At 40.0% G+C, this 22,641-nt stretch overlaps 1 protein-coding gene across 4 annotated transcripts in view; it reads right to left on the reverse strand.

The window, feature by feature from the left end:
* Shld1 (shieldin complex subunit 1) overlaps window positions 1-22,641 on the reverse strand; it is a 91,201-nt gene that overhangs the window by 62,579 nt on the left and 5,981 nt on the right. For all 4 annotated transcript variants that reach the window (XM_046433621.2, XM_046433620.2, XM_046433622.2 and 1 more), the window contains exon 2: window positions 18,879-19,060. In XM_046433621.2, coding sequence (XP_046289577.1) covers window positions 18,879-19,059 — 181 coding nt within the window. In that variant the 5' untranslated portion in view covers window position 19,060. The remainder of the gene's footprint in view (window positions 1-18,878; window positions 19,061-22,641) is intronic.

A 22,641-nucleotide genomic window follows, 5' to 3' on the forward strand; every position in this document is an offset into this window, starting at 1 on the left:
AGGCCAGCCTTGGCAACTTCGTGAGACCCTTGGCATCCCTGTAATTCTAGCGGCTTGGAAGGCTGAGGCAGCAACTCCATGAGACCCTGTCTCTGAATAAAATATATATTTTTTAAAAAAGGGCTGGGAATGTGGCTCAGTAGTTAAGCATGCCCCCCCCAATCCAAAACCAGATGTTTTTTTTTAAAAAAGGATTATTTGTAAAGACTATATAGGAACACCTTTTAAATACAAATCAAAATATTTTGTAAATGAGAAACATGTCTTGACAAGTACACAAAATTTATGCAATGACAAGTTTATATGAGAATAGGATTACATAATTTGCCTACAATTATATGCAATATTAGCAGAAAATACTGTTGAGGTATTGGTTCCAAGACCAACACCCCCACACCCCTATGGATACCCAAATCCTCAGGTGCCAAGACCCTTACATAAAATGGCATAGTATTTGCATATAACCTAAGCAATCCTCCCATGTACTTTAAATCATCTCTAGATTACTTATAATACTTAATACAATGTAAATACTATGTTAGTAGTTGTCATATTATTTAGAGAACAATGACAAGAAAAATAAGTCTGTATATGTTCAGTTCCAACACAATTTAATATATATATATATTTTCAAGCTAGGCACTGTGGCGCATGCCTGTAATCCCAGTGGCTCGGGAGGCTGAGGCAGGAGGGTCATGAGTTCAAAGCCAGCCTCAGCAAAAGCAAGGTGCTAAGCAACTCAGTGAGACCCTTTCTCTAAATAAAATACAAAATAGGGCTGGGGATGTGGCTCAGTGGTTGAGTGTTCCCTGAGTTCAATCCCTGGTATCAAAAAAAAAAAACTTTTTTTCAATCCACAGCTGGTTAAATTCACATATGTGAAACCCACACATACAGAGGGCCAGCTTTAACTAATGGCAAATGCTTGAAAGTATTTCTATAGATACTTTGGGTCAGTGTTAATCAGAATTTCTGAAGTTCTGTCCCAGTACAAATCCTTTATCTATCTACCTATCTATCTATCTGTCTCATTCTAAGCAACATAAAGGAATTTAACCAAGAAGTGCAGACCAGAAACCAATGCTAGCAGCATTACTAGTTATAACAACAGCAGTAACGACAGCTAGCCTTTACTATGTGTACCGTGCTGTCTGGGTGTCTCACTGAAAGCAATGAAACAGGCAATATTATCAATCTCATTCTACAGATGAAGAAATTGAGTAAAGCAAAATGTAGCAACTTGCCCAAAGTCAGAAAGCTAATCAGTACAGAATCAAGGGCAAATTCAAGTTCAGACAAAACTGAAAATAAAAATGTGGACTATGTTTTGTTTTGTTTTGTTAAGTAAGGGGAACATTTAAAACCAAAAGGAAACCAGATGGTGGCAGGAAGCAGAAGGATCACAAGTTCAAGCAACTTAGCAAGACCTTGTCTCAAAATTAAAAGGTGACACGGCTCAGTGATAGAGCACCCTGCGTTCAATCCCCAGTACTGACATAACTTTCCTATGAATATATGAAAACACGACCAGTTTCACTGTATGTACATCATGTACAACCACAAGAATGGGATCCTAATTAGAATAAGTTATACTCCATGTATATATAATCTGTCAAAATACACTCTACTGTCATGTATATCTAAAAAGAACAAATAAAATTTTTAAAAAACAGATATAAACCCTCATATATATGGTCAAATGCTCTTTGACAAGGATGTCAAGACTACTCAATGAAGAAAGGAAATGGTGCTGGGAAACTGGATATCCATATGCAAAAGAATAAAGTTGACCATTTATCTTATACCATGTACCAAAATTAACTCAAAAAAAAAAAAAAATTAAAGACCTGGGGCTGGGGTTTTGGCTCAGGGGTAGATCGCTTGTCTAGCATGTGTGACACACTGGGTTTGATTCTCAGCACCAAATATAAATAAATTAAATAAAGGTCCATTGATAACTAAAAGAAAAATATTTTTTTTTAAAAATTAAAGACTTAAACAAAAACCCAAAACTATAAAACTCCTAAAAGAAGACATAGGGGGAACCTTCATGATGTTGGAACTGGCAATGATTTCTTGGATATGATACCAAAAGCACAGGCAACAAAAGCAAAACCAGACAAATGGGACCACAAAACTTAACTTTTACATATCAAAAGACACAACAGAGCGAAAGGGAGGAAAAAAAAAATTTTTTTAAGGTGGACACAATATCTTTATTTTTATCTTCATGTGGTGCCGAGAACCGAACCCAGTGCCTCACGCATGCTAGGCGAGCGCACTACCACTTGAGCCACATCCCCAGCTGGGGAGAAAATATTTTCAAGTCATATATTTAATTGGGGGTTAATAACTAGAATATATAAAGAATGCCTACAATTCAACAATAAAAAAATCATATAACTCAGTTTTTTTAAATGGCAAAGGATTTCACCATTAAAAAATAGAAAATAAGTAGTGAGGTGAGGATGTGGAAAAACTGAACTGGGGCGTTGTTTTATAAAACTGGATTGCATAAATTTGGGGGGAGTTGAGTTATATGTTCTAGATAATAGTCCTTATCTAGATATGGAATTTGCAAATATTTTCTCCCGATCCATAACTTCTCATTCTTGTCATGTGAGCTTTTACAAAGTAAAAGTCTTTAATTTGAAAAGGCCAGATAAACTAATTTTAGTTTGATCATTTCCATCTGTTTCTTTCTATAACTTACTTCTTTGCAGATTTTGTATCTTTTTCATGTTTCAAGAGAATTTATAATTGATTAAGCATTTTTACAGTGGCTGCTGTAAATGCCTTGCCATAGTCCATCTGATTCCTCTCAATGTTGGCCTCTGGTTGTGTTTTTACACTCAAATTGTGATTTTTCAGTTCTTGGTGTGATGGTGATCTTTGGTTGTACCCTGAACATTTCCAACTATGAGGTTTACAGAGTATGGGTCCTATGTAAATCGTTTACTTGGGCTGCTAGTCATCCTGTTTAGGTTTAGTACACAGGTCCTAGCCTACTTTTGAGGGATGTAGTTTCAATGACAATTAAATTTTCTGAGTATCTGATGTTTATTTTGGCTGGCTTGATTTATCTGGCACAGTAGGGTACTGGTGCCACCCGAAGTCATTTATCTAGGTGTGGCCTCCAGGCCTTAGCCTCAAGGTCTGGGTATCTCTTAGTGGGGAAAGGAGATCTCAAGCCCCCTGAGAGTGAAGGCTTTTCCAGACCAGGCTGCTTTTTGTGCTGGAGTTCCCTTTGCCTGTGTCCCTGGCTGCCCCAGTGTGTGTGGTTGGAGAATAGGAGTCTCAGGTCCTAAAGACAAAGAGACCTGCTAGGCTGGATCATTTGTTGTTTAGAAAAATCCTCTTTTTAAAAATCCTCTGTTTAAAAAAATCCTCTTTTGTGTCTACTAGTCACTAAGGTATCGCTTAGCAGGGGAAGGATGTTTTAGGCCCAGCAGAGGAAAGTGCTTCCCTTGGCCACTGGATCCCCCTTGCTGGGTGCTAGGCTTTCTGAGTGATAGGTAGACAGCCAGTCAATCCTAGGGAGAAACAAACCTACTGGGACACCTTCTTGTTGTCAGATTGCCGGTCAGGAAGCACAAGGTCTGGGTCACCTTCTTCAGTTGGATAAGAGGACACAGACATCTTGCTGCTATTTTGTTCCTCTAGTCCTAGGGCCCCAAACCAATTCATCTTCTTCTTAAACTCTTTTTTTTTTTTTTTTGGGGGGGGGGGGTGTAGGGGCAGTGCTAGAAATTGAACCTAGGGCCTCTTACATGCTAATCAAGCAGTCTACTACTGAGCTGAATCCCCAGCCCTCACCTTCTTCTTATCATATCTCCTTTGGTTGCCTCTTGCATTTCAAGTTGTTTATAGTTATACTTAGCAGGGAAAAGCAAGGAGTAACAGGTCCTTGCTATTTTGTTGGGTTAGAAGTCCCAAGAGTTTTTAAATTGCATGATTGCCCTTAAATGATACTGTAATTTCATCAAAGAAGGAGAAACTTGAAATTCCTTTGGTCTTGTCAAAATAACAACAATAACAAAACAAACAAACAACAATTTTAGTTTTCGGCGGACACAACATCTTTGTTTGTATGTGGTGCTGAGGATCGAACCCGGGGCGTATGCATGCCAGGCGAGCACGCTACCGCTTGAGCCACATCCCCAGCCCCTAAACAACAATTTTAAAAAACCCACAACCTTTACTTTTACTTGGCAAATGTACAAATAAAAATCAGACATCATTATCTATACTTTGCATCCTAGTCTGCAATCAACCAAACAGGATAAATGAAAAGGTCTCCTCAAATCATAGAACACATGCACAGTGAATATACCTAATAGTGGTGACCTTAAGAGAAATTAGCTTCTTAGATTTCAGTGAAGTAATCTCTAACAACTTTTAATTTTACCTCTAGTAGGCACAGAACTCTGCAAAGAATAAATGTCAAAGGTCTAACATCTAGTACATTTAAATTCCTTTTCTCTGTAAGGTTCAGGAATGTACAACAAGTAGCCACTAGAGGGCAACAGATGCAAGTACTGCCTTATGGCAAGAAAGCCAGGCCCTATCTTCACAGATACTGTTTAGAAATTATTGACTGAAAACACAGCATATTATTTGAATCAATTTCCCCTAAAACTCTACTTCTAAAATGGTATTGGCCAGTAAGTAACTTCCTTATATTTGTATTTATTTTAAATTCTCTAATATTTTTCAAGATCTTTGTAAAAGAAGATTCTGAATATATACTGAATATTTTGTATAAAATATATACAATATACAATACATATACAATATATAGTATAAAATATATATTGTATAAAATGAATATTTATATAAAATCAGGGGTATAGTGAATAAAAATATGAATATATTGTATAAAAATGGGAACGTTTCTATTTTGTTTGATTTTTAGAATTTACTTAAATTTTCACCTCAATTGTATTTTTTTTTTTTTTTGGCGGAAGTGCCAGGGAATGAACTCAGGGGCAGTCAACCACTGAGCCACATCCCCAGCCCTATTTTGTATTGTATTTAGAAAGAGGGTCTCACTGAGTTGCTTACTGCCTTGCTTTTGCCGAAGCTGGCTTTGGACTCATGATCCTCCTGTCTCAACCTCCTGAGCCACAGGGATTACAGGCATGTGCCACCACACCCAGCTTGTATTATTTTTTAATTAGGAAAAAACTCACAGTGCTATGAAATGTGATAAGAATAGTTAAGAAAGTAGGTCTTTTTTAAAAAAGATTTTTTTAAAGATGGACACAATATCTTTATTTTATTTTATTTATTTTTATGTGGTGCTAAGGATCGAACCCAGTGCCTCATATTCACGAGGCAAGTGCTCTGCCACTGAGCTATAAGCCCAGCCCCAAGAAAGTAGGTTTAATAGCAATCTTTCTGCATAGCCTTAAAGCCATAACCTCATACATTGTGACTAGAGAAATTCTGCAGAATAAGTAAATAATCCACTAGGAATATACATACTTTCTTCATGAACAGAAAGTAGAGGAAAATTTTACTCTCAGGAGCACTGTCTCTACTTACAGTTTTTCATTTTCCTATATTATTTTCACAGAAAAAAGTCAGGGGCCAGTTTGGGCTAGTCCAGACTTTCTAAATAAGACTTTTATATAAATAAGAGTTAAACAATTAAGCAGGGCCTAAGTAGGAATATTTAGTTTTTAACTCAAAAAAAAAACTTTTTCATACCATTCTATACAAATACAGCTGAAATTTGCTGATGAAGTTACAAAATGATGAGAAGGCATGTGATAAATGCTACTTATCTATTTTAAAATCTTATCAAATTTCATTTATATGTGTTTTTTATTTATTCAGTCCACCAGCCTTTACTGAACACCTATTACACACCAAACACTGTCCCCTTATTCTCTACTCACACACCAGGGTCTAGGTTTGGCAGAAGGCAGCTGTAGGCACTGTGTGATCAGAATTGGCAGAAAGCAAAACATGAATCCTGCCAGTCAAGCATGGGGAACCCAGGAATGAATAAAGCACTTACCCTGAGGAATTATGTTCCAATAAGCTGGGTTTTGTAACTTCAAGTATGTCAGCACCCAGCTATCAAAAACTCCAGGGAACAAAAGGGCAGCCACTCAGAAAAAAAAAGAGCAACTTCAAAGGGCAAAAGGAAGAATAAAAACAGTTCTAGAGCCACAAGCCAGGTGCAGTGGAATATGCCTATAATCCCAGCGACTTGGGAGTCTGAGGCAGGAGGATCACAAGTTCAAGGCTACCTGGGCAGCTTTAGCAAGATCCTCAGCAACTTAGTGAGGCCCTGTCTCAAAATAAAAAGTAAAAAAGTCTAGGGATGTGACTCAGTGTAAAGAGCCCCTGGGTTCAACTCCTATCTCCAAATAAATAAATACAAAGGTTTTGGAGCCAGATGAAAAATTCCTTTTGAGTAGAAAAAGGTTTCATTCATTGCCACAGAGTTCAAATTCCTATTTTCTTCCATAGGTTTTAACAAAAGTTGAATCCTACCTGGTATGGAACTGAACTGGGAAGGCAATGCCTTCTCTCCAGTTAGTCTGCAAGTTAGAGCTTCTTCCACAGTGGAAAGATTAGAGGTTGAGAGTTCTGTGGACAGTGGACGCAAGGCTGGTCAACTGAGCCAGGAGGAATGGTGGCCCCTGAGAGGGTACTGATATCACTTTAAAGATATTCAGAGTGAGCAAAAAAGAGCCAGCAGGGAACTGAAGAGGTATCTGCAAATGTTTTAAAGTTTATTGCTGAATACATAGTACACAAGTATACCCAATGTTTACATTTCTTTAAAGTCCTTCCTTTGAAGTCAGCCTGACCAGACTGTCTCAGTTTTCTACCACTCTTGGGTAATATATTAATATGTAACCAGCCTCTCTAAGGCTCTATTTCCTCATGGGAAAGATGGAAATCATAACAGTATTTACTTCTTGGGAGTGGCTGTAGACTCAAAAGGGACAATGCCTATAAAATGCATTTGGCACAGTGTCCACAGTGAATGTGTACAATTACTGAGAAATGATCAATCTTTCAGTCTTCCCTTAATTACAGGTGGTCTTGTTTGTCCTATAGATATGTAACAATGAATTTTTAAACTAGGAGTGGTGTCTGTCTGGCTATTGTAATCAAATTGTTTTCTCATATTTTAAAAAGATACAGCTGAGTGACAAGTCACAGCTGAGTGACAAGTCACGGGTAAATGTTCACTTGGAGAAGCCTTTGAGGAAAGCTATTGGGTCAGACCATGATGTCACTGCTGTAGACTGGACTCTACAGATAATTGCCCTGCAGCTGTGACTGGTGACAGAAGCACAACAAACCTGTTTTTCAACTTGGTTAGGATTTCTTTTAAATAAAACTGTAACTGCAGTCAAGGTACACAGAAGTAAACAAGTCTCTCTTTCAGTAGCAGGTGTCCTTGAAATTAAAAAGTGAGGAGCAATGAAAGATGTCACAGATGGAGAGTAGAATTCTTTCTTTTCATTTATTTAGAGAAATACTTTATTAGCAAGTAGTATTCTTGAATTTTTAAAAATAATTCTTCTCTAAACTATTACCATCTCCAATGACTGTCTGATGTGAACTACAATTTAGCAGTCTAAAACAGAGAACTGCCAGGTGTGGTGGTGCATGCCTGTAATTCTAGCAACTGGGGGTGCTGAGGCAGGAGAACTGCAAGTTCAAGCCCAGCCTCAACAATTTAGTGAGGCCCTAAGCAAACTAGTGAGACTGTTTCAAAGCAAAATTTTTAAAAAGGCTAAGGATGTGGCTCAGTGGTCAAGTGCCCCTGGGTTAAGTCCCCAGGAAGGAAGGAAGGAAAGAAGGAAGGAAGGAAGGAAGGAAGGAAGGAAGGAAATTAAATAGAGAACTATATTGTTTTTTACTTAAAAAGGGGGTGGGGGTGGGGGTGGGGGCAGGCATGGTGGTACATGCCTGTAATCCCAGTGGCTTGGGAGGCTGAGGCAGAAGGATCCTGAGTTCAAAGCCAGCCTCAGCAGAAGCAATGTGCTAAGCAACTCAGTGAGACTCTGTCTCTAAATAAAATACAAAACAGGGCTGGGGATGTGGCTCAGTGGTCGAGTGCCCCTGAGTTCAATCCGTAGTACCGCCCAAAAATGTGGGGGAGATCAGAGTTACATAAATTGTGCACATAGCGAGTTACTCAAGAAATAGGACTTTCCAGTTTGCTGTGACCTTCGGTAATTTTCTTCATTATCCTGAGATTCAGCTTCCACCATGTGGAAAAAGAGAGAATTACTGAAGCTTGGTGGTTCCAAACTCCTTTTTTCCTGGAAGTTTTTCTTTGGATGAATGCTGGCCTGGAAGCCCACACTGTAAACAAGCTAATACAGATATGCACAGGTGGAGAGTCCAGGGCCCCTACAAGCTTACAACTTTCTCCTAATCCCAAATCTGTATTTCCTAAAGGGCTGTCTAGAGCACCCACCAGGCCAGAAGCTCTAACCGTGTGATGCTCAGTCATATACACTTACGGTTTCTTTCACTACTAGAGCCACACAATTAGGACTCACTATTGTTGCCTTCCACCACCAGCAGGCAATGTGTTCAGAATCCTGTTTTAGGGGTTGGGGTTGGAGCTCAGTGGTAGAGCGCTTGCCTCACATGCATAAGGTACTGGATTCGATCCTCAGCACCACATAAAAATAAATAAAGATATTATGTCCATATACAACTAAAAAAATTAAAAAAAAAAAGAATCCTGTTTTAGATCTGAAAATTCATTCTAGACAGTTAAATCTGCATAACTCAACCTGGGGTGGAAGGAAGGAGGAGGAGGAAGGGGAGGAGGAGGAAGGGGGGAAGGAGAAGAAAGGGAAGAAGGGGAAGAAGAAATGCACTGCCATACAAAATACCTGAATCTTCCATATAAAATTCATCAATTTAGTATATGATAGGAAATACTCAGTTTTAAGCTCAGTCATGTCTCAAAGAATTGGCTTAATGATTACTGTCCTGTTCTTTCCTTTCTTCATTGCATCTTGGGTCCAGTGTAGAAGATGCTGGATCATTAGCTACTAGATTGGATATCACTGCATATATCTATAAAAAGATGCCTTTAACATTATTTACATGTCCAAAATATACCCTGATTCCTACTTAAAAACAGCAAAAACATAGCCAGAATATTGTAATTATTAGAAAACTTCTAGACTAAGTTTTTGACTCTTAAGAGCTTATAATTGCTTTTATACAGGAATAGAGTTTTATAGAATTACAAAGAGAAACCATATGAATTATATTTATTCATTTTTAAATATTAAATGCCCTGGATGAAATATCTAAAGATAAAGGTTATAAAGGGCTTTTGAAGACTGGGATGACGACAAATTCCAAATAAAAAAAAGAACAAAGGGACATTAAACCACTATTTACTTTAAACTTATAGCTGCCCACCAGCTAGGGCCTTTAATCATCAAAGACTTTTTGTGTTTAACATTCAAATCTGCTGCACACATTCAACTAATTTCCCCAACACTGTTCTTAGACAGAAGTTCACGTTTAAGGAAAGGGTTGAGATTTCCTATATCCGTATTGCAATGTCTAAACAACAACTTCAGAGAAACTGTTTGTCCTGTATTAGAATTCACCTTGGGTGCTCTGCAGGACAAAGGTTCCACAGACCCTCATAAGCTATGCCACAGAAGCCACCAGAAGCTTATGAAGCCACAGCAGTATAAACAGGACTGTGCTCCCAGGAAACCTTTGTGACCTTGCTTCTGCGGTCACTTTAACCAAGAGTATCTGTGGCTTAACTGGGCTATTCCCATTCTGTATACTCTCCGCTTCCCTGGAGTCCAGCAGCAATGGAAAAAGGGAACACACACCTAATAGGGAATTCAAGTCCATCTAGTCTTAGAACTAATTGATGGACCCAATTTAGTAGACTCTGGAGTAGATTAGAGTTGATCAGGGAAAAGAGGGCACATTCCAAGGAGAGGAACAAAGACAATGAAATTTGGCTCAGCTATAAAGCAAGAGTATTGGGCCTGTGTTAGTTAGAAGTTAGATACCTCCAGGGGCCCATATGCAGCTTACATGCACCTACACAAACCTGCCAGTTGCTAAAATACTGCAAAACTGTTATATCAGCAGTTAAATATTTTTAATAAATACCTAGACACCAGATTATAAAGAGTCCTGAAAATGAGGCAGAGAAATTTTGATTGGAACTGGCAGTTAAGAAGCAGTACACCCATCTCAAAGTAATTTAAACAAGGAATGCAATGGAAGCAGTATCCTAGGAAGACTTTTTTTTTTTTTTTTTGGCAACAGTGGGTCTTCTGCCTTATCTCACCAAGAAGGGCAGCTGGGAGGAGTTTCATAATCCCGTGCCTGGCTCCAGTGAAAAGTCATTTCCTCCACCAGTGCTTCATGAGAAGTGGCTGCCTCATAACTTCAGAAGGATATATGTTTACTAAGACATCTCACAGCCCAGCCTTACGCCTTTGCATACCAGAGTGAAATGATCAAGACTTTTGAGGTTTTTCTGACTAATAGCCTGGGATTCTTATCAACCCATTAGTTTCTTGGAAAGTGCTCTTAAGACTCATGTTTCTTACCACTAATAGCCTCCTCCAGGGCATGAACAGTGACATGGTAGTTGGACACACAAGATAAGGACAGGGAAATGTCCATTAAATTTGGCTCCTAAGAGCAGTCCAGTGGGTAGATGGGGTGGAGGGCATGTGCCCGGGCAAGAGGAGCAATCATAAGATGAAGAAGCAGAAAGGAGTAGAACTGGGAGTGTAGCTCAGGGGAACAGCACATGCTTAGCATGCACAAGACCCTGGGTTCAATCTCTAGCACCAAAAATTTAAAAAGTGCAGGCAGCCCCTTCACAAAGCATGGCTGAGAAAAGCAAGGTAGAGGAATGCCACAGCTAGAGATGAAACAGGAAATTCTTTACCGAAGTGAGGCTTAAGCCTGGGTCCACATTACTGTAACCAAGCTTTTGCAGTGTCCCTGCCGCCTCATAAAGCTGAGGCTACTCTTCTCTTGCCTATTACCCTCCAGAGATTAGAAACTGTGACACTGACTCCAACCCTGAAAGTAGGCCCCTACTACCCACTGATAATCCACCTGCATACTATCTGCCACCTGCCTGGGTTTCTGAGTGCTCTCTTGATAGCTTACCTGTTGCAGGGCTATACTCTATGGTCAGTAGGCTACTTCACCTGACTACCTCACTCTATGCCAACTGTGTGTCTGGTTTGTGACTGGAGATTCTGACAACTGGGATGACCTGGATGAATTTTAATAGTGGATTCCTGGCCCATATTTCACCTAGTAGCTGGGAGAGTCACACACTAGGTTCACTCTTAGACCCACCCCCATTCCACTGTAAGCTATCTGTCATACTCTGCCAATTCTTGAGACAGTCAACTCTATTTAGAGCCAAGCACAGGCAACACAAATGTAGCCAAGAGTATGCCTCACTGAGTGGGTACCAGGGTGGGTACAGACGAATGCAGAGTTACTATGAATAACTATCCAACTGTAAGCTTTGGTATTCACCAATCCCTGAATGATTAATTTCCTAACAACACATAACAGCAAACAAATAAACCAAGAATATCAGATTGGCCTGGGAACCTGAATGCGTTAAGAATCTGAGATAGAACAGTAGCCATCAGAACACCACTGGAGATCAATGTAAATAAAGGTCGGCATGCCTCTGAGCAGACAAGAGTCAGAGTTGTCAGAGCAAGGTTAAAATGTTGGCAAAAGTCTGTTGAGAAGCTGCAGGGGAGAGAACACGTACTTACGACTACCAATGAACACGCAGTGATGGGAGAGAAAGTAGACTGTGAGTGCAAATGGCAAATGAAAAACTCAGGCCCTTATGCAATTTTGAGAAACTAGAGACGGCAAATTGTCAGATCTAAGTAAATCAGGCTGGGCTATTGGGACAGTGACCACCCTCATATAGTTCAGGATTGTCCATCTCAAGTTCATTGCTTGGTAATGGTCATATTAACAGTGGTGACCTTTCCTTTCCAGTGATGACCTTTGCAGACAGTCTTTAAGACAGTACTAACTTTGTAGACAGAAGCTCTAGGACAAAAATTAATGTCCCCATGCTATGTACACAAAGTTCCCCTTGGGGTAGATAAACCTGAGCATATGTATTTCTGCTTAGGATAAATTATTATTAGAGATGATATTATTAAATAAATGGGGTGGCTGGTCTTCCATTTGATTCTAATGTCTGGCTCCCATCATGACTGAAAAATGCCGTCTTTACTTAGTTCTGAGAAAGCTGAGTGAGCTAGTCCGTTTTTTCTTTTTTTTAACACACCTAGTAATCACACCTATGAGTAACAAATGGCATAATACACAAAACTAATAGAGAATGGCAGAATGTACAACAAAATCAAAATTGTTTTTAAGTATGACGTCTGAATAAAATACATCAAAAACTTAACTAATTCCTCCTAATCCCAAATGAGTCATTTGCTCTTTCAAGCTAATAAAACTTGCCTAAAATTTTCAGCAGTTCCTTATCTTAGTTGTACCATCCCTTTGGTCATCCCCAAAGTTAGAGATGTAATTTTTTTCCCAACAAAAATGTAATTTAAAACTCTGCCTCAGACAGGCACCATAGCACACATCTGTAATCCCAGAGACTCAGGAGGCTCATTGAGACCAGCCTCAACAACTTAGTGAGATCCTTAGCAACTCAGTGAGACCCTGTCTCAAAATAAAAAATAAAGAGGGTTGGAATGTAGCTCAATGGTAAAGCAACCCTGTGTTCAATCCCAGTACCAAAAAGTAAAAATACTGCCTCTGCATTCACCCACCTCTGTCAACTACTTAATGACACTGGACAAGCTTCCTAGCGTCTCCAAGCCTGTTTTCTCATTTACAAAAGGTGGATGATTCCCACTTAGTAGGACTATAATAAGAATTTTAAAAGGATCCAGGGATGGGCTGGGGAGGTGGCTCAAGCGGTAACGTGCTCGCCTAGCATGCACGGGGTGCTGGGTTCAATTCTCAGCACTACATAAAAATAAAATAAAGATGTTGTGTCCACCAAAAACTAAAAATTAAAAAAAAAAAAAGGTGTAGGGCGCAGTGGCACACACCTGACATCCCAGCACCTGGGGAAACTGAGGCAGGAGGCTCACCAAGTTCAAAGCCAGCCTTGGCAACTTAGTGAGGCCCTAAGCAACTTAGCAAGACCCTGTCTCGACAAAAAATAAAAATGGGCTGGGATGTGGCTCAGAGGTTGAGGGCCCTTGGGTTTATCAAATATGTAGCACTGAGTTGGAAATACAAAACTACTTACTACTTAGAGGTAGTACGTTCTCGATAACTGAAAGTGATAATTGTTAATGATCTCTAAAACATCCAGTGTCTAGAATGCAGAGAAAATTATTATATATAGAATCTTCCTTGCTGAGGCAGGAGGATCACAAGTTCAAAGCCAGTCTCATCAACTTAGTGAGGCCCTAGGCAACTTAGTGAGACCCTGTCTCTAAATTAACAACAACAAAAAAAAAAATTTAAAAATGGTTGGATAGGAGGCTCAGTGGTTAAGCATTCCTGGGTTCAATCCCTGGTACAAATAAATAGGTCTGGAGATGTAGCTCAGTGGTAAAATACCCTGGGTTCAATACCCAGTACCAAAAAAAAAAAAAAACTATATTAAATATGCTGTACAGAATAGAGACCACCTCTGCTTGGATGATCAGTGAAGTAGAATGATCCTACCTATATCAGACATAGTGGTGTACCCCTGTAATCCCAGCTACTCAAGAATGATCCCACCTTGAAAGATCAAGTTGGAGGATGGGCAGAGAGAGAAGAGTGAGAATATGTGGGGTGGAAAATATAGAAGGCCTTTTGAAGACACCAGAAAGGCCATTCTCTGCAAATATGTCTTCTACCTGACTCTTGATTCCTGAAATCTAACCATTCTTTTAGGTTAAGGTTAGATACTCATCAATAAACACATGCCTGGAAAAGCTAGCACTTGAAGCCATAGTCAGTCCTTTGTATTCTATTCTGAATAAGTTTCTAACTTTATTGAGAAACTTTAATAAGAGACACATGAAGGCACTGGCCACCTAGAGCTGGGGAGAAGGCCCAAGCAGGGAGAAGGAAAGTAAGAACCAGGACTCCGAAGGACGTAGGCAGAGTGACTCACCTATTTGAGGAGCATACATTAGATAAATTTTCTATGTTGACAAAGCGGTATAGAGTTTATACTATGGCGGCATGCTTCATGACTCACTCTGTCCATGTTAAAATGGCTCACAATTCTGTTTCATATCTACTGCAACCACATGTCTTGACTTCTAGGAGGTAGAGAAAACCTGATAACCTCCTCTTCTTTTTTTTTTGAGAGAGAGAGAGAGAGAGAGAATTGTATTTATTTTTTAGTTTTTTGGCGGACACAGTATCTTTGTTGGTATGTGGTGCTGAGGATCAAACCCGGGCTGCACACATGCCAGGCGAGCACGCTACTGCTTGAGCCACATCCCCAGCCCGATAACCTCCTCTTCTAACACAGATCATACTAGGGGACTAAGTCAGGCTTCATGTAATTCAGTGCTGCATATGATTCTCTTTCATTCTACATGAAACTTCCCTAAGTTATCCACACCAGCTCTAAACTATGTAAAGGGGTTGAAAAGAATGGAAACTTTTTGCTGTGAACAACTTCAGCACTAAATCTGTATACCTGTCTCTGTCTCTCTCTCTCTCTCTTTTTTTTTTTTTGGTGGTACTGGGGATTGAACCCAGGGGTGCTCTACCACTAAGTGACATCCCCAGCCCTTTTTGTTTTGAACCACAGTCTTGATAAATTGCTTAGGGCCTCACTAAATTGCTCAGGCTGGCCTCGAACTTGTGATCCTCTTTTCTCACCCTTGCAAGTTGCTGGGATTATAGGCGTGTACCACTGCATCCACCTAGGCCTATCTCTTACTGACATAATAATAGCAGTTAAAATTTTCTTGTTTATTCCTCATATAAGTATTTATTGAGTATCTGCTATTCTGGAATTTATATCCTAATGGGAAGAGACAAACAAATAAGTTAATAATCAAATATATAGGGTGCTATGGTAGTAAGTGCTATAGAAAAGAATAAAACCAGGAAGGAGGGTCCAGTGGTGGGGAAAGGTGATCTAAGATGCTTTTCCTCTGAATTAAATGAGAAGCCACAGGGGCTTTTTGTATTGAGGACTAACATGATCTGACATACACACACACACACACGTATATATATATATATATATATATATATATATATATATATATATATATATATAAAGAAGAGCTTGTGCTGGGTATGGTAGCACAAGTCTATAATTTTAGCAGGTAAGAAGGCTGAGGCAAGAGGATCACAAGTTCAAGGAACTGTGATTGGGCAAAGTTGGGGGAGAGGCATAGCAGCAGGAAAGATGGTGGAATGAGACGGACATCATTACCCTAGGTACATGTATGACTGCACATATGGTGTGATGCTACTTCATGTACAACCAGAGAAATGAAAAGTTGTGCTGCAATTGTATACAATGAACAAAATGCATTCTGCTGTCATATATATCTAATTAGAATAAATAAATAAAATTTTTTTTAAATAAGTGGAGAGGGCAAAGTCTGTTTAGATTCTAGATTTATTTTAATGGTAGAATAGAATAGGATGTGAGGTTTAAGAGGAAAAAAAGAAGTAGAAGTTATGTTAACTCCTAGGTTTTATGGCTAAGTTTAAAGAAGGATGAAAATCCTTTTCTGAGCAGGTGAATATGTATGTGTGTTCAGAAGGGGTTGGGAAGGAGGCAGATGAATTATTAATTTGGTTTAGGATATGTCAGATTTAATGAGTCTAAGTAGAACAAGATGAAGACATCAAGTTTGCAGATGGTCTAAATGTCTAAGCTGGAGACAGGAATTCAGAATGGAGCAAGGTACCAAGGGCATCTAAGGACCCCAGCCTGGATAAGATCCCTCAGGGAGTGAGTGATGCTAACAAGAGGAGCGCTCTGAGGTCTCAGCCTTGGGTTTTCCATCATTAAATGCTGGAGAGATAAGAAAGAAGAAATTGGCAAAGGAGACTGGAAACAACCAGAAAAGTATTAAGAAAACCAGGAGACAAGAAGAAAAAATTCAAAGAAGGAAAAAGTCAACTGTATAAGCCCTACTAATGTATTGAAAGGATAAGGCCTAAAATGTAACCAAAGAATTTTAAAATGTGGAGATCAATGGTGACCCTGACAAGAGCTATTTCTGTAGAAGACTTAGGATAAAAGCCAGGCTGGAGGGTTTAGGAAGGAATTGGGAGGAGAGGAATTGGAGACTGCAGGCATAGATAAGATCTTTTGAGAGTCTACAGAGAACAAAGAAACAAGACTATAACTAGAGAGAGATTTAGGGTCAAGGATGGGTATTTTTTAAAAGATGGGAGATGTTGTTATCAGATTTTGCAATGCTGTGACCAAAACACCCAACACGAACAACTTGGAAGAGGAAAAGTGTGTTTGGGGCTTAGGATTTCAAGAAATCTTAGCCCATATTCAGATGACTCCATTGCTGTGGGCCCAAGGTGAGACAGCACCTCATGGGGGAAGAGCCAGCAAAGGAAAACTGCTCAGCTCATGACACAAAGAGAGGGAAAGAAAGGGCCACAAGGAAGATGCACCCTTCCAAGGCCCAACCCCAGTGACCCACCTCCTCTGGCCACACCCCACCTGCCTACATTACTACCCAGTCTGTTCAAGCTAAAATGAAACAGATTAGGTTATAGCTCTCCTAATCTGATCATGTCACCTCATTCCTGCATTAATGGGAGTTTTGGGGGACACCTCATCACCAAACCATAAAACCTGGTACTTTATGGAGGCTAAGCATAAAGGTTATGCAGTACTTTATATGGAATAGAATCATTGCCCTGAAGTATTTCAATAGGCCAACATTTCTAAAGTTCTGTTCAATTACATCCATTAACTTGTAGGAAAAACTGTTATCAGAGATGATTAATAAAATCAGTTTTAGAGGTTTAAAGTAGAAACAGTAGTACAGGAGGAGGAAGAGAGAAGGTTAAAGGAAATAAGATGAAGCTAATTCTTGATCAGGAATTAAATTAAATAGGAAGCTTACTGATCCTTATTACTCTATATCAGAATAGAACCACAAGGGAGTTTAAAATTCTTTTCATAGAATATTTCAAGACAATGACAAGCACATGTGCTATAGTTTGGATCTTAAATAGCCCTCAAAGGCCCGTGTGGTAAATAAAGGCTTGGTCCCAGCTTGGTGCTGCAGGGAGATGGCGGAAACCTTAGGAAGTCAGGCGTAGTAAGAGGTCTTTAGGTCATAGAGGGCATGCCCTGAGGACAGTAGGACCCCAGCCTCTTCCTTCTTCTCTCTCTTTCACTATCTGGTTATGAGGTGAGCAGTTCTGCCCTGTCACATACTCCCATCCTGATATACTATGCTCCCCAACCACTCACTAGAGGCTTAAAAGCAATAGGTGCACCCAATCGTGAACTGGAACCTTTAAACTCTCTAAAACCATGAGTTAAAATAACCCTTTTCTCTTTATCATTGATTAACTCAGGTATTTGTTCTACGGCAATAGAAAGCTAATAATACACATAGCCTTGTGACTGTCATCAATGAATTCATCACAAAAGCCATACATTTTCTTCATATCCAATGAATTCTCTTTAAAAATAGATATTTTAGCCAGGTGCAATGGAACATGCCTGTAATTCAGGCAGTTTGTGAGTTGAAGCAGGAGAATTGCAAGTTTGAGGCCAGCCTTAGCAATTTAGTGAGACCCTGTCTCAAAAAACAAAAAGAACTAGGGAAGTGGCCCAGTGGTAGAGCACCCCTGGGTTTAATCTCCAGTACTAGAAATAACTAATTAATTAAAAATAATATATTTTGATTTCTTAATAACAGCAATAACAAAAACAACGTAGTATGAGCACCCATATGCAGCAGACACCAGGATAAGTACTTTACATTATTCCTTGAGTCAAACCTTATTCCTCGAGCATTCTGATTACCATTTTATAGAGGACTGTGTACTCAGAGGAATCAAGAAAAATACCCCAAGTCACATTGCAGTAGGCAGCAAAGCTGAACTTGACAGGTCTGCAGACCTACAGGGTTGGATAATGAATGGGTAAAAGATGAGCTTTCAACTAGAGATGGTCACTAGCTACATCAGGGAATTATCGTTAAGCTTAAAATAGACTTTTTGACAATTCAGTCAGAATCAGGGAAACTTATAGAAAAGTTGTTATTCAAATACAGTGTAGCTCAAATACACTCCACTGTCAAACAAAAACAACATAGTATGAGCACCCATATGCAGCAGACAAAACAATAAAATAAATACATATTTTTTAAAAAATCAAGAGTAGCTGGGGGTGTATCTCAGTGGTAACAACTTACCTAGTTTTTATTCACGAGGCCCTGGGTTCGATCCCCAGCACCATACATACACAAAAAAAGATTAAGTCCAGAGTACGCTTCACTATAGGAATAACAGTTTGTATTACTAAAGGTAACACATTTAAAAAAAAAAAAAAAAACAATTCTACTCTCTCCCTCTTGAACTAAGTGTTTGTCTCTGAGTGCATTTGGATGGAGATCAGAAAGGGACCCAAGATTAAAAAAGAATTCCAGGAAACACCTACTCCTTATTGTTACATCGGGGAGGCTGTCCTTTGAAGTCTCTCCCTACAGCTTTGCTTGGGTTATGATGTTTTTCTACGTAGGACAATAAATCATTTCTCTGAGATCTGCTACTGGAAGAAGGAGAAACAATCACACACCAGTGTATCTGCTAAATTGTTTTTATGTTAGTTTGTTTTAAACTGTTTTTATTACCTGGATCCACATCAGAAGAGCAAGGAAAAGAATGGCATTCCACAGAACTAAGAGCCTCGCTGTTGGCCTCCTGGCTGGGTCTCTGCAGCACATAGTGTCTTATGTCGCTTGCTGATGGTAAGTCCAAAGCACAACTCTCTCCTGACTGGCTGCCTGGACTGGCTTCCTGGGCTGCCATCATCCTAGGGAAAAAAATAACAATTCAACACAAAAGGCACTAATAGCAGAAGCCTTCATTAGAGCTATTGCTTGAAGAATCTTAAAGTCAAAAACAGTAAAACCAGAATAATCTCTTTTTGCCTGTTATTAATGGTCTTCCTTGTTTTTGCTTCAGACCCACCATTTGTTTACCATGTTTTTGTCATCATGGAAAAGAAACACTCTCAGCTAAAAGACACCATGAATCATTTCAGCTGGAAAACAGGCTATATATTTGAAAATGGGAAAGGTTCAATCACAAACCACTTCATCACTGAAATACTATATAGGACTGATTCAAGGGCCACAAGAATATTCGATAGTTGGGTGCAGTGAGGCATGTCTATAATTCCAGCAGCTTGAACAGCTGAAACAGAAGGATCACAAGTTCAAAGCCAGCCCCAGAAAATTAGCCAGGCCCTAAGCAACTTAGTGAGACCATGTCTCAAAATAAAATATAAAAGGGCTAGGGATATAGCTCACTGGTAAAGCACCCCTGGGTTCAATCCCTAGTACCTTAAAATTTTTTTAAAAAGAATTCTTTGATGAGGAGAAATGTTCATAATATAGTAAATATGGAAATGTTTTAAAGTTTGATCTGAATTTTATAAAACAAAATATTGTGTGTGTGTGTGTGTGTGTGTGTGTGATAAAGAGATGTAAAGCTAGGGGCAAAAAGTCCAGAAGGATATATTACAAATTAAGTGCAATGCCATGAAGGCAATTTGCATGCTCCCCTGTGGCTTATTCAAACATGCAGTCAGTCAGTTAGTTAGCATATCAGGCTTGGTGCCAAGCATGGAGGATACAAAAGGTGAATTTAACAGACACTTCTCTCAAGGAGCTCATAGTTTGGGGTGATCCAAACACAGAGACTTATTATGTTAACATAGTGAGTCAAGGCAGAGCAGGCCCAGAAGGGGGCCATAGTCTTTCTGGAAGAACTTATCACCACCATGGGGCAGTCCAGGCTATGGCTGTGATCAGAAGCAAGCATAAACTCAAAAAGAACCAGTTTGGACAACCACATGTGACATGGGGTATTGGGAGTTTCAAGGGAGAGATAAGTATTGATCATGCACCGAGTGGGTAGGGACAAACACTGTTGTCTCAGCTGAATTGTCAAGGAGCCCTCCTCCTGGTATTGAGGTAAGGCCTTGCTGCTGTCAGCCAGCAACCTGGAATACAAAAACTTTCTGAGCTCTTGGGGCTTTGAAGGTGAATTGTTGGATTCAGTATTTAGCATTTCTTGTGTTCCATACCACTCCTAGTCTATGTTTACTTGTGGGGCACTGGATTCTTAATAGAGGGCTCTCTGCAGTGTATCCATCCCAGTCTACCTCTCTATGAAGTAACTACAGGCCTGGGCAGATCCTGGACCTTTGCTACTCTCTGCCCCATAAGCTGCTATCATCAATAATTTTATTATGTCCAGTACCAGGTGTCATGAATGCTACCAGCTATCTTGAATCATGCAGAGAATTTATATAGTCATAATATTCATGTTTGGTAGCTGGATAGCAGATGGATTGAGATTTAAGCCTGCTTAATTATGGTAGCAGGCAGTCTTGTAATAGGAAATCATTCACCCATACAGTCCAGGTGAGAAGAAAACCATGTGAACCAGGTCAGAGCCCTATAGGTCAAGAACAGGAGGAAGATTAAGAATACATTTAAGCCAGGCATGGTGATTGAAGCCTGTAATCTCAGCAGCTTGGGAGGCTGAGGCAGGAGGATCACAAGTTCAAAGCAAGCCTCAGCAATTTAGTGGGGCCTTAAGCAACTTGATGTGGCTTAGTAGTTAAGCACCTCAGGGTTCAATCCCTGGTACGGAAAAAAAAAAAGAATCAATCGTAGAATAGAACTTAATAACTGAATGAACAGAGAGGTTAAAGAGAAACTGAGTTAATGAGGAGAGACAATTTCAGTGGCTGGTTTTATTATCAACTGAATTAGGTTCAGGCTGGGAGGATGCAGTGGTCCAATTGAGGAATATTACACTGCTATTAAAAATGATAATCAGGGCCTGGGGAAGTAGCTCTAGGGCAGAACATTCACCTAGCATGAGGCCTGAGTTCAGTCCCCAACACGGGACATGGGGCAGGGCTTTTAATCAGTACATAAAAGATCTCAAAGACATGTTTGAATAAAAGAAGCAATTTCAGAATAATGTGAGCTGCCGTGACACGGGACTAAATCAGTCAGGGTGACTCCAGGTGAACCGGGCTGGCACGAAATAATCACACAGACAAACAAAATACCTTTTTCTTTGGGTTCAATGATAGTTCCTCAGCCACAGCACCCACAAGAGGGGCAAGACAGGCAAGGAAAAAAAAAAAAAGGGAGGAGCAGGTTCTGAGCTCTTTTATTGAGGGGAAGACACTTAAGAAAGTTCCACCCCAAATAAGGCACGGGGTCAGGTTTCTGAGGGTTGAGTCTAGCTTTGGGATGTCTTTAGGTCAGCAGATTGACTGACATCTTGGAAGGCCACGCCCATCTCACTGGGTAACGCCCACTCCAGAGCCGCAACTGTCCGTGCGGAGCAGGGGCAAACCCACATGCATTGCATGTACCCCTTTACTCCAGACTTAAAGAGGTGCTTAGCTCCTGTTCAGGGCAGCCCCAACAGTGAGCAGCATAATAAGAGTACTTGACATTTACTGAGTGCTTGTTAAATTCCAGCCATAGTCCTAAGAGCTTCATCTGCAATAAACCTACAAGGCAAGTAATCCTATTATTACTCTCATTTACAGCCAGACTTAGAAACAGCTACACTAGGATGAGCACTGCTTGCAGGTACAGCCCCAATGCTGTAGCCTAAACTCCACGTGACAGCAAAGACAGGAAGCATACAGAAACAAATCAACACTGAAACCTGGGGAGATCCTTCTTGTTTGCGGACACCCGGTCACCCAGTCATGTGCTGTTGTGGACATGCCTTCACTCAGAGAGGGAGCCAACATATCAGCTGATTTCTCCTGAACCCAGTGGAATGATCAAGGTTCCCAAAGTGCTGTATTAGTCAACCAACTCTGAAGTTTCAGCAAACACCTCTGCGACAGGCACCTTTGGCTCCCGCTTCTCCTCCTAACACTCTGCTCTGTAGACTTCCAGAAAGGCACAAACAGGTCACTGAATGATACTGGCATATCCTGCCTGCTTTCAAAGGTGCCTTGAGTAGACAATCAGTGACTTGAAAAATTGTGCTCTATATGTGTAATATGAAATGAATTGCATTCTGCCATCGTGTATAACAAATTAGAATAATTTAATTAAAAAATGACAAAAATATAACCAAAAGTTTTAAAAAAAAGTTGCCTTGAGTAAACCATCAACTGAGAGTGTGATGAAATAAAAGGAATCAGCCAGGCATAGTGGCACATGCCTACAATCCCAGTGACTCTGGGGGGAGGGGATGGGCTGAGGCAGGAGGACAGCAAGTTCAAGGTCAGCCTCAGCAATTTAGCAAAATCCTTCCCAATTTAGCAAGACCCTATCTCAAAGTAAAAATAAAAGTAGCTTGGTGGTAAAGCACCCCTGAGCCAAAAAGTAAAGAGAAAGAAAA

Source organism: Marmota monax, unplaced genomic scaffold (assembly GCF_021218885.2).
Source record: "Marmota monax isolate L192 unplaced genomic scaffold, Marmota_monax_Labrador192_F-V1.1 WCK01_AAM20220418_F8-fsc00014, whole genome shotgun sequence".
Taxonomy (NCBI): domain Eukaryota; kingdom Metazoa; phylum Chordata; class Mammalia; order Rodentia; family Sciuridae; genus Marmota; species Marmota monax.